We start from the raw sequence: 16,829 nt of genomic DNA on the forward strand, positions 1-16,829 counted from the left end.
TTGTGGAAACAGTCTTGTACTTCAATATCTGATGTTCCTTGATGTGTCTCATGTAAACTCGTGATTTATGGGCATAGTTTCCACAGCCATCCAGAACACTGGTGTTTTAAAAAGTATAAGGAATTGTTTCTGAACTATCAGATGAAATCCATGCTAATGAAATGTGACAGGCCCAATGGTAAAAGAAACTGTTATTCTCAAGTGTGCTCTGTATTACCTGTTATTTGATTAACTAATTTTTTCTAATGCTTCCTTTATAATATTTTTTAACTTGGAATTTACCAAACATACCCAGGTAGTCTTTTTGAAGTAAGTAGAGTTTTTGTTATCTCAGTTTACTCTTTTAAAAATCCATTTGACTTTCCTTCCCCAGTCTCAGTTTACAAGTAGTGACATGTCCGGTTCTGATTATTGAGTTATCAGTGTTCATCTGAGAGTTCCAGCATGCTTCCTTTTTTAAAGTGGAGAACATAAACCATCAGAGGTTTCATTAATATGTCAGTGCCATAAGCCTTGTTGTCCTGATGCCAGGAACTTCTACAAAGAAGGTTATTATAATAAGCCAGTGTTGAGATTGCAGAGAAATCCATTTAAATTTATTTGCTTGCAGGAGCTACATCAACTTTAATATGCTTCAAAGACACTGAAACTATTACTGTAACAAGGATCTATCTTTGGGTATCTCCTGTTTTCAGAAAACCAGTTTATCATGTACTTTTTACTGTAATGCATACCTGTTTCTCTAAAGAAAAAATGAAATATACGGAGTTGAAATCTTGCCTCCTAAAACTATATTCCTTAGGGGGAAGAGGATTTCATTAGTAGCAAAACGAGATTTTATACCTGCAAAAAATAGTATTGACACTGAAAATGTAATTTCAAGTCTAATCTTGAATATAAAACTTTAACTTCCAGTAAACCTGTATGTTTTGATCATCTCTTTGTCTTCCTTAACAAAAAAGCAATTGTGAGGAATTCCCAATGACATGATTTATGCTCTTTGAGAGCAGATTTATATACTCTTTGAGACTCTTTATGGTCTCTGATTTCTGAGTCCTGAAAACTATTATTAGAATGACTTGCACATGCTACGTGCACATTAAATATTTGCTCAGTGAATGATTGTTTCACGTAATGGTTCTTGGTCCAGGACACCATACTTGTAAGGGTTCCATGGAGGCATCTAGGCAGCACCTTAGGCAGCCTCTGAATCTGTGGACTGAGAGCCCTTGTCAGGGAGACGGGTGGCTGTGAAGGAGCTGGGGACATGGGACAACTGTCGAGAGACACCAAGAAACATGAATAGAGCAAATCCTCTGTGCCTATAACATAGCAAATCAATGTAGACTCTTTTTTATCTGGGCCATACATCTTAATAAACTGGCAAATAATCCTTCAGAAATACGGGAAATCAAACATTTATTTTTTCTTGAGGAGAGAGGTGTTAAGAAGAAATACATTTGATATGATTTAACAGAACTGGAAATTAGCTTTTGGTTACAAGTTGGTTTCTGGGTAAGGCAAGTATTTGCTAAACGATTTGTTGCAAGTTGTGTACAATAAGAAATAACCTTCTGGAAACTTGATTGGTGGAGTGAAGAGCTTGTGTAAATGACAAGCTTTTAACCAGTGCTTTCAGAGCTGCCTGGGGGGCAGCCAGAAGAGCAGGGCAAGCCCACTTTGGAACTGGCTTAATTTAACAGCCTTGTCTCAAGATTAGTGTGAATCTGCTGTTGGTGCTTGCCTTTCCCTCTGAGTCATTTCTGGATTTGCTATAGCTAGATCACATATAAAATCAGAGGCTTGGACTGATCATTAGCATATTCTGTACAGCATATGATGATACCTTTCACAGCAATGAAATTCTAACCCGGACTCTGGCAAGATTTGCTTTTTTTCCCCAAATTTTTCTCTGGGAATTTTATTCATGCATAGTCTCCCCTTCTTTGAGTCTCTATCCATACAAATTCTCTTTCCCTTCAGCCAAAAAGGGATACTGTTACAGATAATAATTTTTTTATAACTTTCCCATTGGGGGATGTTTTTATTTTTATTTTTTAAGATTTTATTTATTCATGAGAGACAGGGAGAGAGAGGCAAAGATACAGGCAGAAGGAGAAGCAGGCTCCATGTAGGGAGCCTGATGTGGGACTCGATCCTGGGACTCCAGCATCACGCCCCGAGCTGAAGGCAGGCACTCAACCACTGAGCCACCCAGGCATCCCAGGGGATGTTTTTATTGTGTAATATGTCTTGTCATTGCATATTTTCAGAAATGAAAGGTTTTTTAATGTATGATATGCTTTATAATAATTTCAGAAGATATAATTTATAAATATCAATTCCTAATGTTTGACAAAGGTTATGTTTCATATGTTGAATTCCTCACCCCAAGAAAAGAACCGTGTTGTAGCACAGAGCCAGACAGTAAACTTTGGTGGCCTAGGTTAATCTGAAAGTTGATTGCCTTTCTTACCCCTAGTATTAAGGTAATTTCTGACAGCCTTATTTTTTGAAAGATGTGTGGCTTCAACCCAGAAACCAGTGTTCACTTAATTTGACTGTTTAACTGGCTGTTAATACTATGAAAATCTTAAAACAGGAGTGAGTGCCTTTTTGACTCTACTTTTGAGTCTTAAATATCTTACACTATTTTGGTAAAGTTTTGTTTGTTTTTTGTATTTTGGTTAAGTTAATAATGGCAATAGTTAACCTTCTTTGTAGGAAGCTTACTGTATATTCTTACTAAATGTGACTTAAACATAAGTTCTTACATTTGAATGAAAACATTGATGAAATATCATGCTATTTATTTAAATAATCTCTTTATGCAAATCATAAATTTGTGCATAATTTTGGAGTATTTTAAACTATTAGAGGAAAAGTTCTTAAGTTGAATATTTAGGACCTCACTGTCACTAAACAGAGCAGATTGATTGTAATCGATATTCATACAATCTGTTTTCTGAGTTTTCTTTGTCAATGACTAAAATAATGCTTTAAAAAATGGCCACCTCTTCTTTGGAGATCTAGAAGATTGGTGTGAGAATGATGCATGTGTATAAAATGTACATGTGTTTTGGGGAGGCAAGATGGCTGTGATAAATTTTAAGGAAAATAGATACTCAAATTTTGAGAAGAGAAACTGGAAGAACTAGAAATCCATTTTTAAAAAGTATGTGAAGCATTCTTTTTTAAATCCACCAACTTTGTGTAATTGTTTAATATATACTTATAAAGATTTTTAGGGGTAAAAATGACATCAGTTCAAAGTTGACTCTTATTACCTTCTTCCTGGTGTGAAGATGAACACTTCTACCCAACTCCTCTTGACCAAGGCAGTGAACAGCCTCTTTTGCAACCCCTGGATCATCAAGCCACAAGTTTACCTTCAAGGGGTGAGCGTGCATTATCTCAGGTGGTCTGCACTCCCACCTGCACAGCTTCCTGCAGTTTTGTCACTTCTTGCAAATGTTCTGAAGACTAGCCTTGGAGTACGTAGCCTTCAGAATCCTGAGCATGTTAAACAAGTGGCAGGAATACCTGCTGCTGATTCTCTGTGCTCTAAAACGTCTGGAGCCTCTACTGTCCTTTTACTGCATCAAATACTGCTTCTCTTCTTCTTTTCTGGGTTTCAGAATGTTTTCTAAAAATCAGATAGCAAAATAACTTTTATTTTCATAGGTGAAGTCAGGAATTCCAAAGCAACAGAAATTGGGGTTTTGATGACTCTTGCTTAGATTTTGAAAGTGATGAAGTCCTCTTCCCCACCCGCAGTTTTGTCACTTCTTGCAAATGTTCTGAAGACTAGCCTTGGAGTACGTAGCCTTCAGAATATTTCGAGTTACCTGGAAATCAGACCATAAGTTAACTTCTTTCTTTTGGTGTACATTTTGCAATATTAGATAGCCTAAGTTCTGGTTCCGTATAGTTTTTAAGTGGCTGTGTGATTATGAGCAAGTTATTTAACCTTTCTGAGTCTTAGCAAACCAGTTATTAATGGGGGGGGGAGAGTAATTTCTGCCCTATTCACCTGCAGGGCTGGTGTAGGAACAGGAACACCAAAAATACTAATGTTCTCATTTTGATGGAAAGTTTTGTACAAAAGTCAGGTGGCAGCATGATTTTACAGTTTTTGTTCTAGAAGATCATATGCTTCATCCACTCATATACTTAGGAACTTAGAATTATTGAATTAAAATAGTTTAAATTATTAATTATTGTCTCTCTGCTGATAGGGAACTTAATGCACTTATGTACCTTCTGCATAAAGAATTAGGACAATAGGATTAATTTCAACATTGATAATTTAAAAATAAAAAGTATGGCAGTTGACGTCTGTTTGCCTGTGACCTCTACTTTAGACATATAAAATGTAAAAGGTTGAATTTCTGAGACATTGCCCAGTTTAAGGTTCAAAGAAGAAAAAAGTCCAAATGTGTTAAATGAGTGAAAGATTATTTCCCTTAAAAATTCATTGGGTTATCTTATTCAGTGAATCTATGCTAGATTTTTCAAGCTACTTTTCAGTGTCTGCATGCTAATAAAATTTCTGATTCTTTTTTCCTAAAATGTAATTATAATGCTGTGCAGCTTGCATTTTTGTTCTGGAATAGCCCTCTTCTGACTCTCCTCCCTCCCCCCACCTCCCCAAGCTCCTGAATCCATCAACCTGCTTAAATATACTCACTGTCATAGGTGTTCTTTAAGAATGTGTACATAATAATTAGAGCATTCAGAATTTAAACAGTTTAATTGTACAATGATACCTTTGATGTGGTAAGATAGGTACATGACAAAACTCATTAATTTTATTATAGATTCTCTTTATAATTTATGTTATAAACTTCTAGAGAAAGAGCAAGATAAAAGTGATTTTAAGTAAATACACTAAAGTTTTCTTTCCTATGTTCTTATATCAGCTTTTAAGATTGATTTGAGAAAGTGTGATCAAGGAACATGTTCCTTATATTGTTCTGTTTATTATTATAGGAGAATTTACTATGAATTGGAAATGTTTTTGATTTTCTGACTTGATAGTAACACAAGCATTACTAGATCAGTAGTCTATGAGATTTTGAAAGCAGTACTTATTAACTCAATTTTATAAGGCATTAGGTCAATAAGAAAATAGAGTTAGAATAATAATAGACTAGAAGCCCTGGAGAAAATTTAGAAAAAGTTCATCACCAGGACACCAGATGCTTTTAATCTTTTGAAGCTCCCTGCTTTTAGCAGAAGTCTTATATTTGGTAAATATTGATAACATGGATTATTGTGGAATTCTATTTCATAATTTCTGCAGTGGATTTTGTAAGGGTCAGTGTGAAGTTTTTAGGACACACATGCCTGTAGCAGATGGGTAATGATGGCAATCACTGGAGATGTCAACCCCAACCATCTCTCAGGGAGTATCGCCACTCTGTCACCAGCTGTTACAGTACAACTTTCTCAAACTGTTTTCAATGTATTTGGATATTTATGTGTCAAACTAATAAATCGTAAGAGAGCCAACAAATGTCTCTACATTTACCCATCAAATGCTTCATGTTTCTATCCTCTTCCATAGTATTTCATAGAGTGATTCCCAGGTGGGGGTTGTTTTTGTTTATTTTTTAATTACGATGTCTTGTTTTTCACTTTGTTTCAATTTCATGATACTTAACCCCAAAGTGCTTTTTCTCATGGGAAAGGATGAGTATGGACTGAAGACCACTAGCAGCCCCAGTCTGGATCACGAAAACTCTCATAGCAATCTTGGGAGCTTCTTTATTGGCTGAGACTAGAGCTGCCTCAACTTGGCTTCAGCTTCATTTCATGGACAGGGTGTCTAAAGAAATTTCCATCAGCATAAGTGTCCCTTACATATGAGTTGCATAGAGCTACAAACCTCTGACCAGTTTCTATCAGGAACTCACAGAAGTTTCTGTGGTTCTTTAAAAATAAGCCTAAGGGTTCTTAATTGATACATTTTCTATCCATCAGTATCCTTCCCTTAAGATACAGAATTCAGTCTTACTCTGTGGCTTTGTTGTACTGTTCTGTTCTATATTTGCTTAGTGCAAAAAATATTTAAAACAAAGCCTTTCTCTAATAATGTGCTCAGATTTAAATACCTTTTAATATCAATCCAGGACTTAACCAAAGCCAGGTGTGAATCTGTAGGGATGTATGGATGTATTAGGAATGATAACTAACTTCTCTTAGACCATGAGAAGAGAGTCCCTGACTAATTTTTAGTAAATATTGAAATACAAGGTAGAAGAATATGAGAGGTAGAGTGAATTTTTTTGTCTTTCTTCCTTGATTTAAAATTTTTACTTCATTTAACAGAGGGAGAAATCAAATTTTGTTGATACTGTAACCTACAAGGCACTTTCTTTGAGAAAAATTTTTAAAAATACATTTTAAGATGTGATTCTGTTTTGAATGCCCTTGACTGAGCACGAGACAAGAAAGTAAAAAATTGAAGAAAGCAAAGGAGATGTTGAAGATTTCTAGTTTACTTAGCCTTCCTAGGATTTGCCCAGCTGGGGACCTGCTCACTGTTGGGTTAAGGTTAAAAAAAAAAAAAGACTCAAATTGGAAAGTCAGTAAAATATGAAAACATTTATAAATTGTAATAGTTATGAGGTGGATTTAAAGCCATGTAATTTGGTGGTTTAATTAAGTGAAATATATAGATTTCCAATAAATGGGCAGGTCAGATTTAAGTTTGATTAGATTAAAACATCTTGCCACTAGATATATCTATATTTCTGATTTGGTCACAAGGATTAATAGATAACGAAATTATCTAATCAGGTGCTAACACTGGAAGTTCTGGACAAAATAAACATGTCATATTTTTGTAAAATGAAGTCTGTATTTTGGGCATTTCTATTTTAGTGTTTGTCATTATTAGTTTTGGTTCACCTGAAGCAGTATTCAACTTGGGTTAGAAAATTCTTATGTGGAGTTTTTGATTTATGTTGATATTTAACCCAAACAAACCCAAAATACATAATAATAGTCCATTACGTATCATTTGTTAGTATTCCCATATGCCTTTCTTAACTGCCAAATGAATGAAAATATGTAGGTTTTGTGGTGGTTTGTTTATTATTTGAATACGTCAGTAAAGCAGGAAAGTGAAATTTCTTCTTTAATCTGAGATCAGTGTAGAATCTGTAAGATTGAATAAGAGAAACCACAGTAGTGATCACTCTAATTCATGTAGCTTTTACCCTCTGAAAATAGAGCCTTCCTTTGGAAAGGTCAAAGCAGTTGAATGTTTTAAATTACTTCCTGTAAACTGAGATAGGCTCACAGAGTATCTTTTTAAGAACAGAGATGGAAGGAATTGAAAGAGGAAGATCACATAGTCAGAATGAAGCTGGTAGTAAACCCAGATATTTGGAGGGTATTGGAGTCAGTGAGGTAGATAGCAGAGGAGCTGTACCCATGAGGAGGAGAGTAGGGATGATAAGGTAGGCATGTGTCTGTGAGGAGAATTTTTCTAACTGTCCTTTGTGGACAGAGACCACAGGTACTGTGTAGTCTAACCTCCAGAAGTTCACACAACCCTCTCATTGTTATAAAGCATTTGGTCATTTCTGATAGAAAGCTCTTGGTCACCCCTAGAGTAACGAGCATTAAAATTAAGATGGGATAAGCATGCTCTATCTCTTATGTTAACTACTGGTTACTATAGCTTGTCCTACTTTGCTTACTCATTCTTCAATATAGAGAAATATTTTAAATTTGTTGACATTAGCGTTGAGGTCTTCTCATTTTGCTGCATCAACCTCCACTCTTTTCAGATCTGAACGAGTGCGGTCTGAAGCCTCGGCCCTGCAAGCACAGGTGTATGAACACTTATGGCAGCTACAAGTGCTACTGTCTCAACGGATATATGCTCATGCCAGATGGGTCCTGCTCAAGTATGTCAAGAATCTTAACTGTTTTATAAGTGCTCTGGCTTGATTTCATGCTGTGCTCTGATAGGGTGTGTGAAAATAGCCTCCCAGGCCCTCCTTACCAGGATGTGAGCATGTGTGCCTAAGGAATGGAAAATAAAAGTTGCCCATTTTACACATCTAGCATTATATTACCATGGGTGTCAGTGTTAATTTGATTTGGAAGTGGTATTTAAGAAATGTAAAACTATATTTTCTAATCTTTTTCCCAACACATTTTTGCCTGTCTTCTATCTGCGCCAAGAACTATTCCAGCTAGAAGAACATTAGTGCCTATGTAGGGACTGTGTTGCTGTTCATAAGCATAGACACTAAACTCTTAGCTGGTAGAGAATCCATCAGGTCTGTTGATTGAGTGCAAACCATTCATAAGTACCTTCTCACTTCACTTTTACAGTTCTTTATAATAGTCTAAAGACTAAGATATCACTTTTCTAAAAAACAAAATTTTTGTACATCAATTAGAAAAAATAAATGATTCCAGTAACATTAGATTTCGTGTGTCTTTGTGAGAAAGAAATGGATCATGCTTTCCTACTATCATTGGGATGTGTTTCTAAGATGGACAGTGCCCTGAAATTTTCTGTAGGCTGAACATTGAATTAAGTTTGTGTTTATATGATCTCTGACAATGGATGACTTGATTTTTATTTTTCCTGAGTTATCTGGTAAGCTAGTTATCAATTAGGCAATTATCGGTTATCTCTAACTGGGTTGTATTTTATTAAAAAGTTCAGCTAATCTTATTTAGCATTGCATATTTAACATGGAACCTTTAGAATTAGCTAAATTCATGTTTAATACCATGTGGCAGTGATGTTAGAATCCTCTAGCATACAACCTGGTAGGAAGTCTACTACTGTTCCTAGAAAAATTTAGTGGGAGATTGAGAAAGTGAATTGAATGTTTTAGTTAAGACCAGAATTTAGCATAAGTAATCTAGAGAATTACCTCAATCCTCCACTTTCCTTGACCACTGGAAGCATTTCCAGATAATCTATGTGAGATAAAGTTTTATATTTGTCTTTTCATTTTTTAAATGCATTAAACGTCTTCCTCAGATATTAACAGAACTGGTTCACTTCTTAATCTTCTTGCTCCCTGGGGGGGAGTGAGGTCTTTCTGTGCCTCTCTCTTATTTTTGGCTGTCTTTGACTGTTGAATAACTGAGGCCTTTTTGTCTTCATTGTTGATTCAGTGCCTGGTAAAAAACAAAAAACGTTTATTTCAGTTATAGAATTTGTCCTCTGCCTCTCTGAATCAGCCAGTCACACTCTTTCCAGGTACCCTGACATGCTCCATGGCAAACTGTCAGTATGGCTGTGATGTTGTCAAAGGACAGATCCGGTGCCAGTGCCCCTCTCCCGGCCTCCAGCTGGCTCCTGATGGGAGGACCTGTGTGGGTGAGTTGTAAAATCAAGCATCTTTGTCACCAGCCTCTCTGGGATAAAAGGAGAAAGTGAAAGATGATGGGAGTAAGGAACAGAGGCAGCTGCCTACATCAGGCAATTGGCTAACCTTTAGAAGATAACACATGTCTCAAGAGGACCTCTCTCTTGAATGGTTGATGCAGACCTTGTTTCCCTAAAAATGAGGGACAGGAAGAAGCTTCAGGAAGAGGAAACCCCATGTGCAAGGACTCTGAAGTTTAAAAGAGCACAGTATCTGGGGAAAGCAGAAGAGCAGAAGGAAGCATTGAGTGCTAAGGCTGAATAGGTAGGCACGGCTAGATTGTACCTACTGCATTAGAGTTAGATTTTTTTTCCCTGTAAATTGGGAAGACAGGATAGGATTGTGGTTAATAGTCTGGACTTTGATTTCAAATCTAGCATTGCCATGTGCTTGATATGTAACCTGAGGCAAGAGACTTCCCTTTGAGCTTGAGTCTCCTCATGTTTAAAATGGGAGTAATGCCACATAGAACCATCATCGTAAGGAAGGATTGAATGGGATTATGTATACAAAGGGCTGAGGAGGGCAGCCCGGGTGGCTCAGCGGTTTAGCGCCGCCTTTGGCCCAGGGTCTGATCCTGGGGACCTGGGATCGAGTCTCACATCGGTCGGGCTCCCTGCATACAGCCTGCTTCTCCCTCTGCCTATGTCTCTGCCTCTCTCTGTGTGTCTCTCATGAATAAATAAATAAAATCTTTAAAATAAACAAAGGGCTGAGGAGAGTACCTAGCACGTAGTACATACTCAACGAATAGAGGTAGTGATTCAAGAGAGATTTATTTAGTACTTTCTATGTTTCAGGCGCTGTGCCAAGTGCTAAGATATATAGTAGTGGACAAAGCAGACAAGATTTTGATCCTTGTGAAGCTGATACTCTAATGGAGAAAACAGAAAAGAAACAAATGTCTAATAAAATTATGAACAATGCTAAATATTAATGTGAGGTACTAAGGGGAAATCACAAAGGGTTTATTTTAGAAAGCAATGGTCAAGGAAAGCCCTTAAGTAAGACCTGGACCACTGGTCATGTGGATAATCACCGAGCAGGTGGAAATAGTGCAGGGTGCTGCAGTGAAAGAGACCAGAGGGCTGGCCTGTGTGAGGTTTAGAAAGAAAGGCCAGTGTGGCTTCAGTGCTGAGTGAGCACGAGGGCAGTGGCTTGACATCTAACTGGTGAGGTATGTAAGGACTGCATAGTTATTGCAGGGTGTTCATGGACATCATGAGGAATGAGGATTTAGTTTAAAAAAACAAGTAGAAGGCGTGCCTGAGTGGCTCAGTCGGTTAAGCATCTGCCTTCAGCTCAGGTCATAATCCCAGGGTCCTGGGATTGAGCCCCATGTCTGGCTCCCTGCTCAGCAGGGGAGCCTGCTTCTCCTTCTCCCTCTGCCCCTCCCCCCTGCTTGTATTCTCTCATTATCTCTCTTCAAATAAGTAATTTAAAAAAAATTAAAAGCAAGTAGAAAGAGTTGAGGAGTTTTAATATTCCAATCTTAAGGGTTTTTTTTTTTTAAAGATTTTATTTATTTATTCATGAGAGACACAGAGAGAGAGAGAGAGAGAGAGAGAGGCAGAGACACAGGCAGAGGGAGAAACAGGCTCCATGCAGGGAACCCGACGTGGGACTCGATCCCGGGTCTCCAGGATCAGGTCCTGGGCTGAAGGCGACGCTAAACACCTGAGCCACCTGGGCTGCCCCCAATCTTAAGTTTTAATAAAACATTGTGACAGTTGAATGAGAATGTTCTAGAGGGGTTAATTGGCAGGGTAAGGACTAGTTCAGAGGCTCTTGTAACAGCCAAACCTGGAAGATGGTAGCTAGGGTAGTGGTAGGGGATGAAGAGAAGACTAGGCCTGATTAACTGGTCCTGATGATATGAGTTTAGGGGAAATGGGGTTGTTAAGGGTGCCTCACATTTCCAGTTGGAGCAACTGGTAGGTAGAGGTGCAGTCTGTGTGGAGATGCCAGAAAGCTCCAGTCAGGAGGATGCTTTGAAATTTGGAGATGTGGAATTTATGTCACCTGTTGGGGCAACCAGCTGGATAACATTTATGATGAGCTGCTCTGTGCCAGGCAACCGTTTGCTGACGTTTATTTTAAAATCTGTTCCATCTGAACATGCTGTTGCGCCTTCTAAGGCACAATTGATTTCTGTTTCTAGATGTTGATGAATGTGCTACTGGAAGAGCCTCCTGCCCTAGATTTAGGCAGTGTGTCAACACTTTCGGGAGTTACATCTGCAAGTGTCACAAAGGCTTCGACCTCATGTACATTGCAGGGAAATATCAGTGTCACGGTAATGAACCACAACCATCACTTTGTTTGCTTCTTCCTGTGATGTGGAAAGATCTCTTCACTCTGGTGGTGGTGGGGATGTCAGAGGCAGGGGAGGGTACTGGCATTGCATTGAACAGAAGTGCAGTGCAACCATTTGGTAGTTCTGGATGCATATGTCCTTTGTTTCTTCTGTTTATCTGCTGGTTTTATGTGGCCCTTCCAAAAAATTTTTTTTGGAAACTATATATTTTTGATGGCATCATACATATCTTCCAAATAAACTTCTTCTTTTCCACTTCCTGTTATAGATATAGATGAATGCTCTCTTGGTCAGTATCAGTGCAGCCGCTTTGCTCGATGTTACAACATACACGGATCCTACAAGTGTCAATGTAAAGATGGATACCAGGGGGACGGACTGAACTGTGTGTGTGAGTAATGCTCATCTCCCAGCTTTGAATTCTAGCAGGAAATACAAGATTACACAAAGGCCATTACTAGGGAAAAGGAAGAACAAGATTAGTTATCAAAAAAGTATATTTTTTATAACTAATAATGTTAATCTGTATTTTCTACAAATCACTTGCTCAGGTATTTTTTAAAAATTAAAGACCGAGGGGATCCTTGGGTGGCTCAGCGGTTTAGCGCCTGCCTTTGGCCCAGGGCGTGATCCTGGAGTCCCGGGATCGAGTCCCGCATCGGGCTCTCGGCATGGAGCCTGCTTCTCCCTCCTCCTGTGTCTCTGCCTCTCTCTCTCTCTCTTTCTCTCTCTTTTTCTCCTCTCTGTGTCTATCATAAATAAATAAATAAATCTTAAAAAAAAATTAAGGACCGAGTAATACATTCTAATCTTAAAACATTCAATTCCTTTACTAAAATCTCTCAGAAGCTTCCCTTTGGCTGGCAAGAAATTATGGGGCTATCCCTGAGAATTTGATTTTGTTATAATCAGAAATAAATTAGCATTTGATTATGACAAAGGGAAAATCTGAATATATTATATTTTTTTGTTTCTCTGTTTTAGGTCTCCTAATTCTATTAAATCATTCTGATATTTATTTTCTCTAAGTTTAGGACTGTTTTGCTTTTTAAATCCTTACGAGCTCTGTTTGGAGTATGGCTATGTTAGTAGATAAACATGAAAAAAATAACCTCCAAGATGAAAGTTTTACAAATTAAAGGCCACAATTTAGCATACCTTTCATGTGACAATAGATAATTTTTAAAGTTTTGGAATAAAATATTTACTGAAAATCAGGAGCCATAAAATCATAGAGATTAAAGGATTTTTGAAGGGTCATGTAGTTATACTACTAGCCTAGAGTATATCATTTCAGGAAGATTAAATACTAATTCCTTTTGGTGAAGATAATCACAGAAAAAGATTCCACAGATAATCATGGTGACTTCTGAAGTTTTTTTTAAGCAATTGTATAAATTAGTAAGGGGAAAGCAAACCAACTTTAAAAAATACACAGAACATTTAGGTGGGTGCTTGAGTCAGTTAAGCATCTGACTCTTGGTTTCACCTTAGGTTATGATCCTCAGGTCTGTGATCTCAAGGTCATGAGATTGAACCCTCTGTCTGGCTCCTTGCTCAGTGCGGACTCTGCTTGAGATTCTTTTTCCCCCTCCTTTTGCCCTTCCTGCTGTGCTCTCTCAAATAAATAAGATCCTTAAAAAAATACAGAACATTTAATGAAAATGTTTTACATGAGTTGAATTTATATAGAGTATGGAAGAGAAAAGTATTAATCTTTAGACAATCAAAACATGATTTTCTAATAATGTGTGCTCTAGGGACACCTAACTTAGATTCTGAACATACAGTTCTCATATTTTAAAAAAACGTAGAATGTTTCTGCATTTTAAAAATCTCAAGGATTGTTGTCTCCATTTTACAAATACTTGAAATTCTTTGTGTTGTAAATAATATATTCCATTATAGAAATACCAATATATTTTTTGCATATATCCACATATGTGTATGAATGTGTATCTATGTAAGATATATAGGTATAAATAAGTTATATAGATACATATTCATACATACACATAGTTGTTATTTGAAAAACAGTATTACTTATAGTAGAGGAATATTCTAAATGTGAAAAATAAGCCTAGTGGGCATGAAATTTTTTAAGGTGTTTTTCACAGTTTGATTCCATGACCAAACTTCTAGTGAGAGATGGTTATACACTAATTTGAATCTTTTGACTTTTTCAGATATTCCAAAAGTCATGATTGAACCTTCAGGTCCAATTCATGTACCAAAGGGAAATGGTACCATTTCAAAGGGTGATGGAGGACACAGCAATTGGATTCCTGATGTTGGAAGTACAAGGTGGCCTCTGAAGACACCATATATTCCACCTGTTATTACCAACAGACCCACTTCTAAACCCACAACAAGACCTACACCAAGGCCAGCACCAGAGCCTACCCCACCTCCACCCACAGAACTCAGAACATCTCCACCAGCAACAGCTCCAGAAAGCCCAAGCGCCAAACTGACTCCTGTAGCACCAGTTGCCACTACATCTTCAAGATGGATTACAGTTGATAACAGGATACAGACAGATCCTCAAAAACCGAGAGGAGATGTGTTCAGTAAGTCATATATATGTTAGCACATATTTTGGAGGATTTTTTTCCCAGTTGTGTTGAGATGTAATTGACATACAGCACCATATAAAGTTTAAGGAGTACAGAGTAATGGTTTGACTTACATATATTGTGAAATGATCACCACAATAAGTTTAGTTAATATCCATCATCTCACATAAGTAAAAAGAAAAAAGATTTTTCTGTGATTAGAACTCTTAGGATTTACTCTAACAACTTTCATATAAATCCTATAGTAGTATCAACTATAGTAATAACATTATACATTATATCCCTAGTACTTATTTATCTTATATCTGGAGCTTTGTATCTTTTGACTACTTTCCTCTAGTTCACCCTCCCCCACCCAGCACCCTTAGTAATCACAGATCTGATCATTTTCTATAAGTTTTTAAAGATTCTACCTAGGGATCCCTGGGTGGCGCAGTGGTTTAGCGCCTGCCTTTGGCCCAGGGCGCGATCCCCTCAGACCCGGGGTCGAGTCCCACGTCGGGCTCCCGGTGCATGGAGCCTGCTTCTCCCTCTGCCTGTGTCTCTGCCTCTCTCTCTCTCTCTCTGTGACTATCATAAATAAATACAAATTAAAAAAAAATAATAATAATAATAAAGATTCTACCTATAATAATGTGAGAGTATATAGTATTTGTCTTTCTCTGTCTGACTTACTTCACTTAGCTTAATGCCTCAAGTGTATCCATATTCTCTCAGATGGCAGGATCTTCTCATTTTTTTAAAGCCTGAATTGTGTATACGTCACATTGTGTATTTATACACCTTCTTTATCCATTCATCCATTGATGGACACTTAAGTCGTTTCCATGTCATGGCTATCGTGAATAATGTTGCAGTGACCACAGGAGTGGTGATTTATCTTTGACATAGTATTTTCATTTTCTTTGGATAAGTACCCAGAAGTGGAATTGCTGGATCATGTGGTAGTTCTAGTTTTAATTTTTTGAGGAACCTCCATACTGTTTTCCATGGTGTCTGCACTAATTTACATTCCCACTGACAGTGCATAAGGGTTCTCTCATTTTCTTTTCTCCACTTCTTTGCCAGCATTGATCATCTCTTGTCTTTTTAATGATGCCCATCCTAACAGACACAAAGTGATATCTCATTGTGGTTTTATTTACCTAATAATTAGTGATGTTGAACCTTTTTCATGTGTCTTGCCCATCTGTGTGTCCTCTTTAGAAAAATGTCTATTCAAGTCATCTGCTCGTTTTTAATCAGATTACTTGGGGTTTTTTGTTATTGAGTTATAGGAATTCCCTGTGTATTTTAGATATTAGTCCCATATCAGATATGGGATAATGTTGTTTTCAAATATTTTTCTCCATTTCATAGGTTGTCTTTTCATTTTGTTGATGGTGTCTTTTGCTGTGTAGAAGCTTCTGTGTTTGTTGCAATCCTTTTTTTTTTTTTTTTTTTTATTGCTTTTGCTTTAGGTCTCATAGTCAAAAAATTATTGCCAAGACCCATGTCAAGGAGTTTTTCCCTGTTTTCTTCTAGGAGTTTCATGGTTTCAGATCTTATGTTCATGTCTTTAATCATTGAGTTAATTTGTTTATGTTATATAAGATAAGGGTCTACTTTCATTCTTTTGTATGTGAATATCCAATTATCCCAGCACCATTTATTGAAAAGACTATCTTTTCTTAGCTCCCTTGTCAAATATTAGTTGAACATTTATGCTTGGGTTTACTTCTGCACGTTTTTAATAAACTCTTTACGAGGACATTTGAATCATAGGCCATGCCTTGAATAATAATGAGACATAAAAAGAATTAGCTGTACAAAGTATCAATCATATGTTCTTATTGTTAAATATTATAAAGAACTGCATAAAAGGCAGTCAACTGGGCCGATTACAATGTGTGTATAATATCACAAAGTCATATAGTAGATCTCAGTTCCTATCCAGTGTAACAATTCTAACATATTCAGATTTACTCAAAAACTCTCAGAGATTTGGGCAGCCCAGGTGGCTCAGCGGTTTAGCGCCGCCTTCAGCCCAGGGCCTGATCCTGGAGACCTGGGATCGAGTTCAGAGTCAGGCTCCCTGCATGGAGCCTGCTTCTCCCTCTGCCTGTGCCTCTGCCTCTCTCTCTCTCTCTGTCTGTCTCTCATGAATAAATAAATGAAATCTTAAAAAAAAAAAAACAAAAAACTCTCAGAGATGGGAAACCTAACTATATCACATCCTATTTAACTTTTAATCTAATCATTCATTTAATCAGTAAACACTTTTGAATGTGTTTTAGAATTGCAGGCCCCATATTACACAGTGGATTTAAAAGATAAAACAGAAAAGGTATAATAATCTAGTGGGAAGGATAGTCGCCCAGAAGATAACTGGAATACCATGTTAAGAGAGATTTGTGTGGCAACTTATGGGAGGAGAGCATCTAATCAGTCTCTGGGCAGGAAGTTAGGGTGGACAGGGGTGAAGAGCTTGAGGAAAGCTCTGTACTGTAGTACATAGCTCTGTAGTACTATAGTTCATAGGGACCA

At 37.3% G+C, this 16,829-nt stretch overlaps 1 protein-coding gene across 5 annotated transcripts in view; it reads left to right on the top strand.

Annotated features, from left to right (window-relative positions):
• The window catches only part of NPNT (nephronectin), a 75,869-nt gene that overhangs the window by 33,164 nt on the left and 25,876 nt on the right, over positions 1–16,829 (top strand). For 3 of the 5 annotated variants that reach the window (XM_025465812.3, XM_025465813.3, XM_049104946.1), the window contains 6 exons: positions 3,306–3,398; positions 7,803–7,922; positions 9,242–9,361; positions 11,572–11,706; positions 11,996–12,118; positions 13,914–14,297. In XM_025465812.3, the coding sequence (XP_025321597.1) occupies positions 3,306–3,398; positions 7,803–7,922; positions 9,242–9,361; positions 11,572–11,706; positions 11,996–12,118; positions 13,914–14,297 (975 nt within the window). The remainder of the gene's footprint in view (positions 1–3,305; positions 3,399–7,802; positions 7,923–9,241; positions 9,362–11,571; positions 11,707–11,995; positions 12,119–13,913; positions 14,298–16,829) is intronic. The other 2 variants (XM_025465814.3, XM_025465815.3) reach the window with 1 other exon arrangement.

The sequence above is a fragment of the Canis lupus genome, chromosome 32 (assembly GCF_003254725.2).
Source record: "Canis lupus dingo isolate Sandy chromosome 32, ASM325472v2, whole genome shotgun sequence".
NCBI lineage: Eukaryota > Metazoa > Chordata > Mammalia > Carnivora > Canidae > Canis > Canis lupus.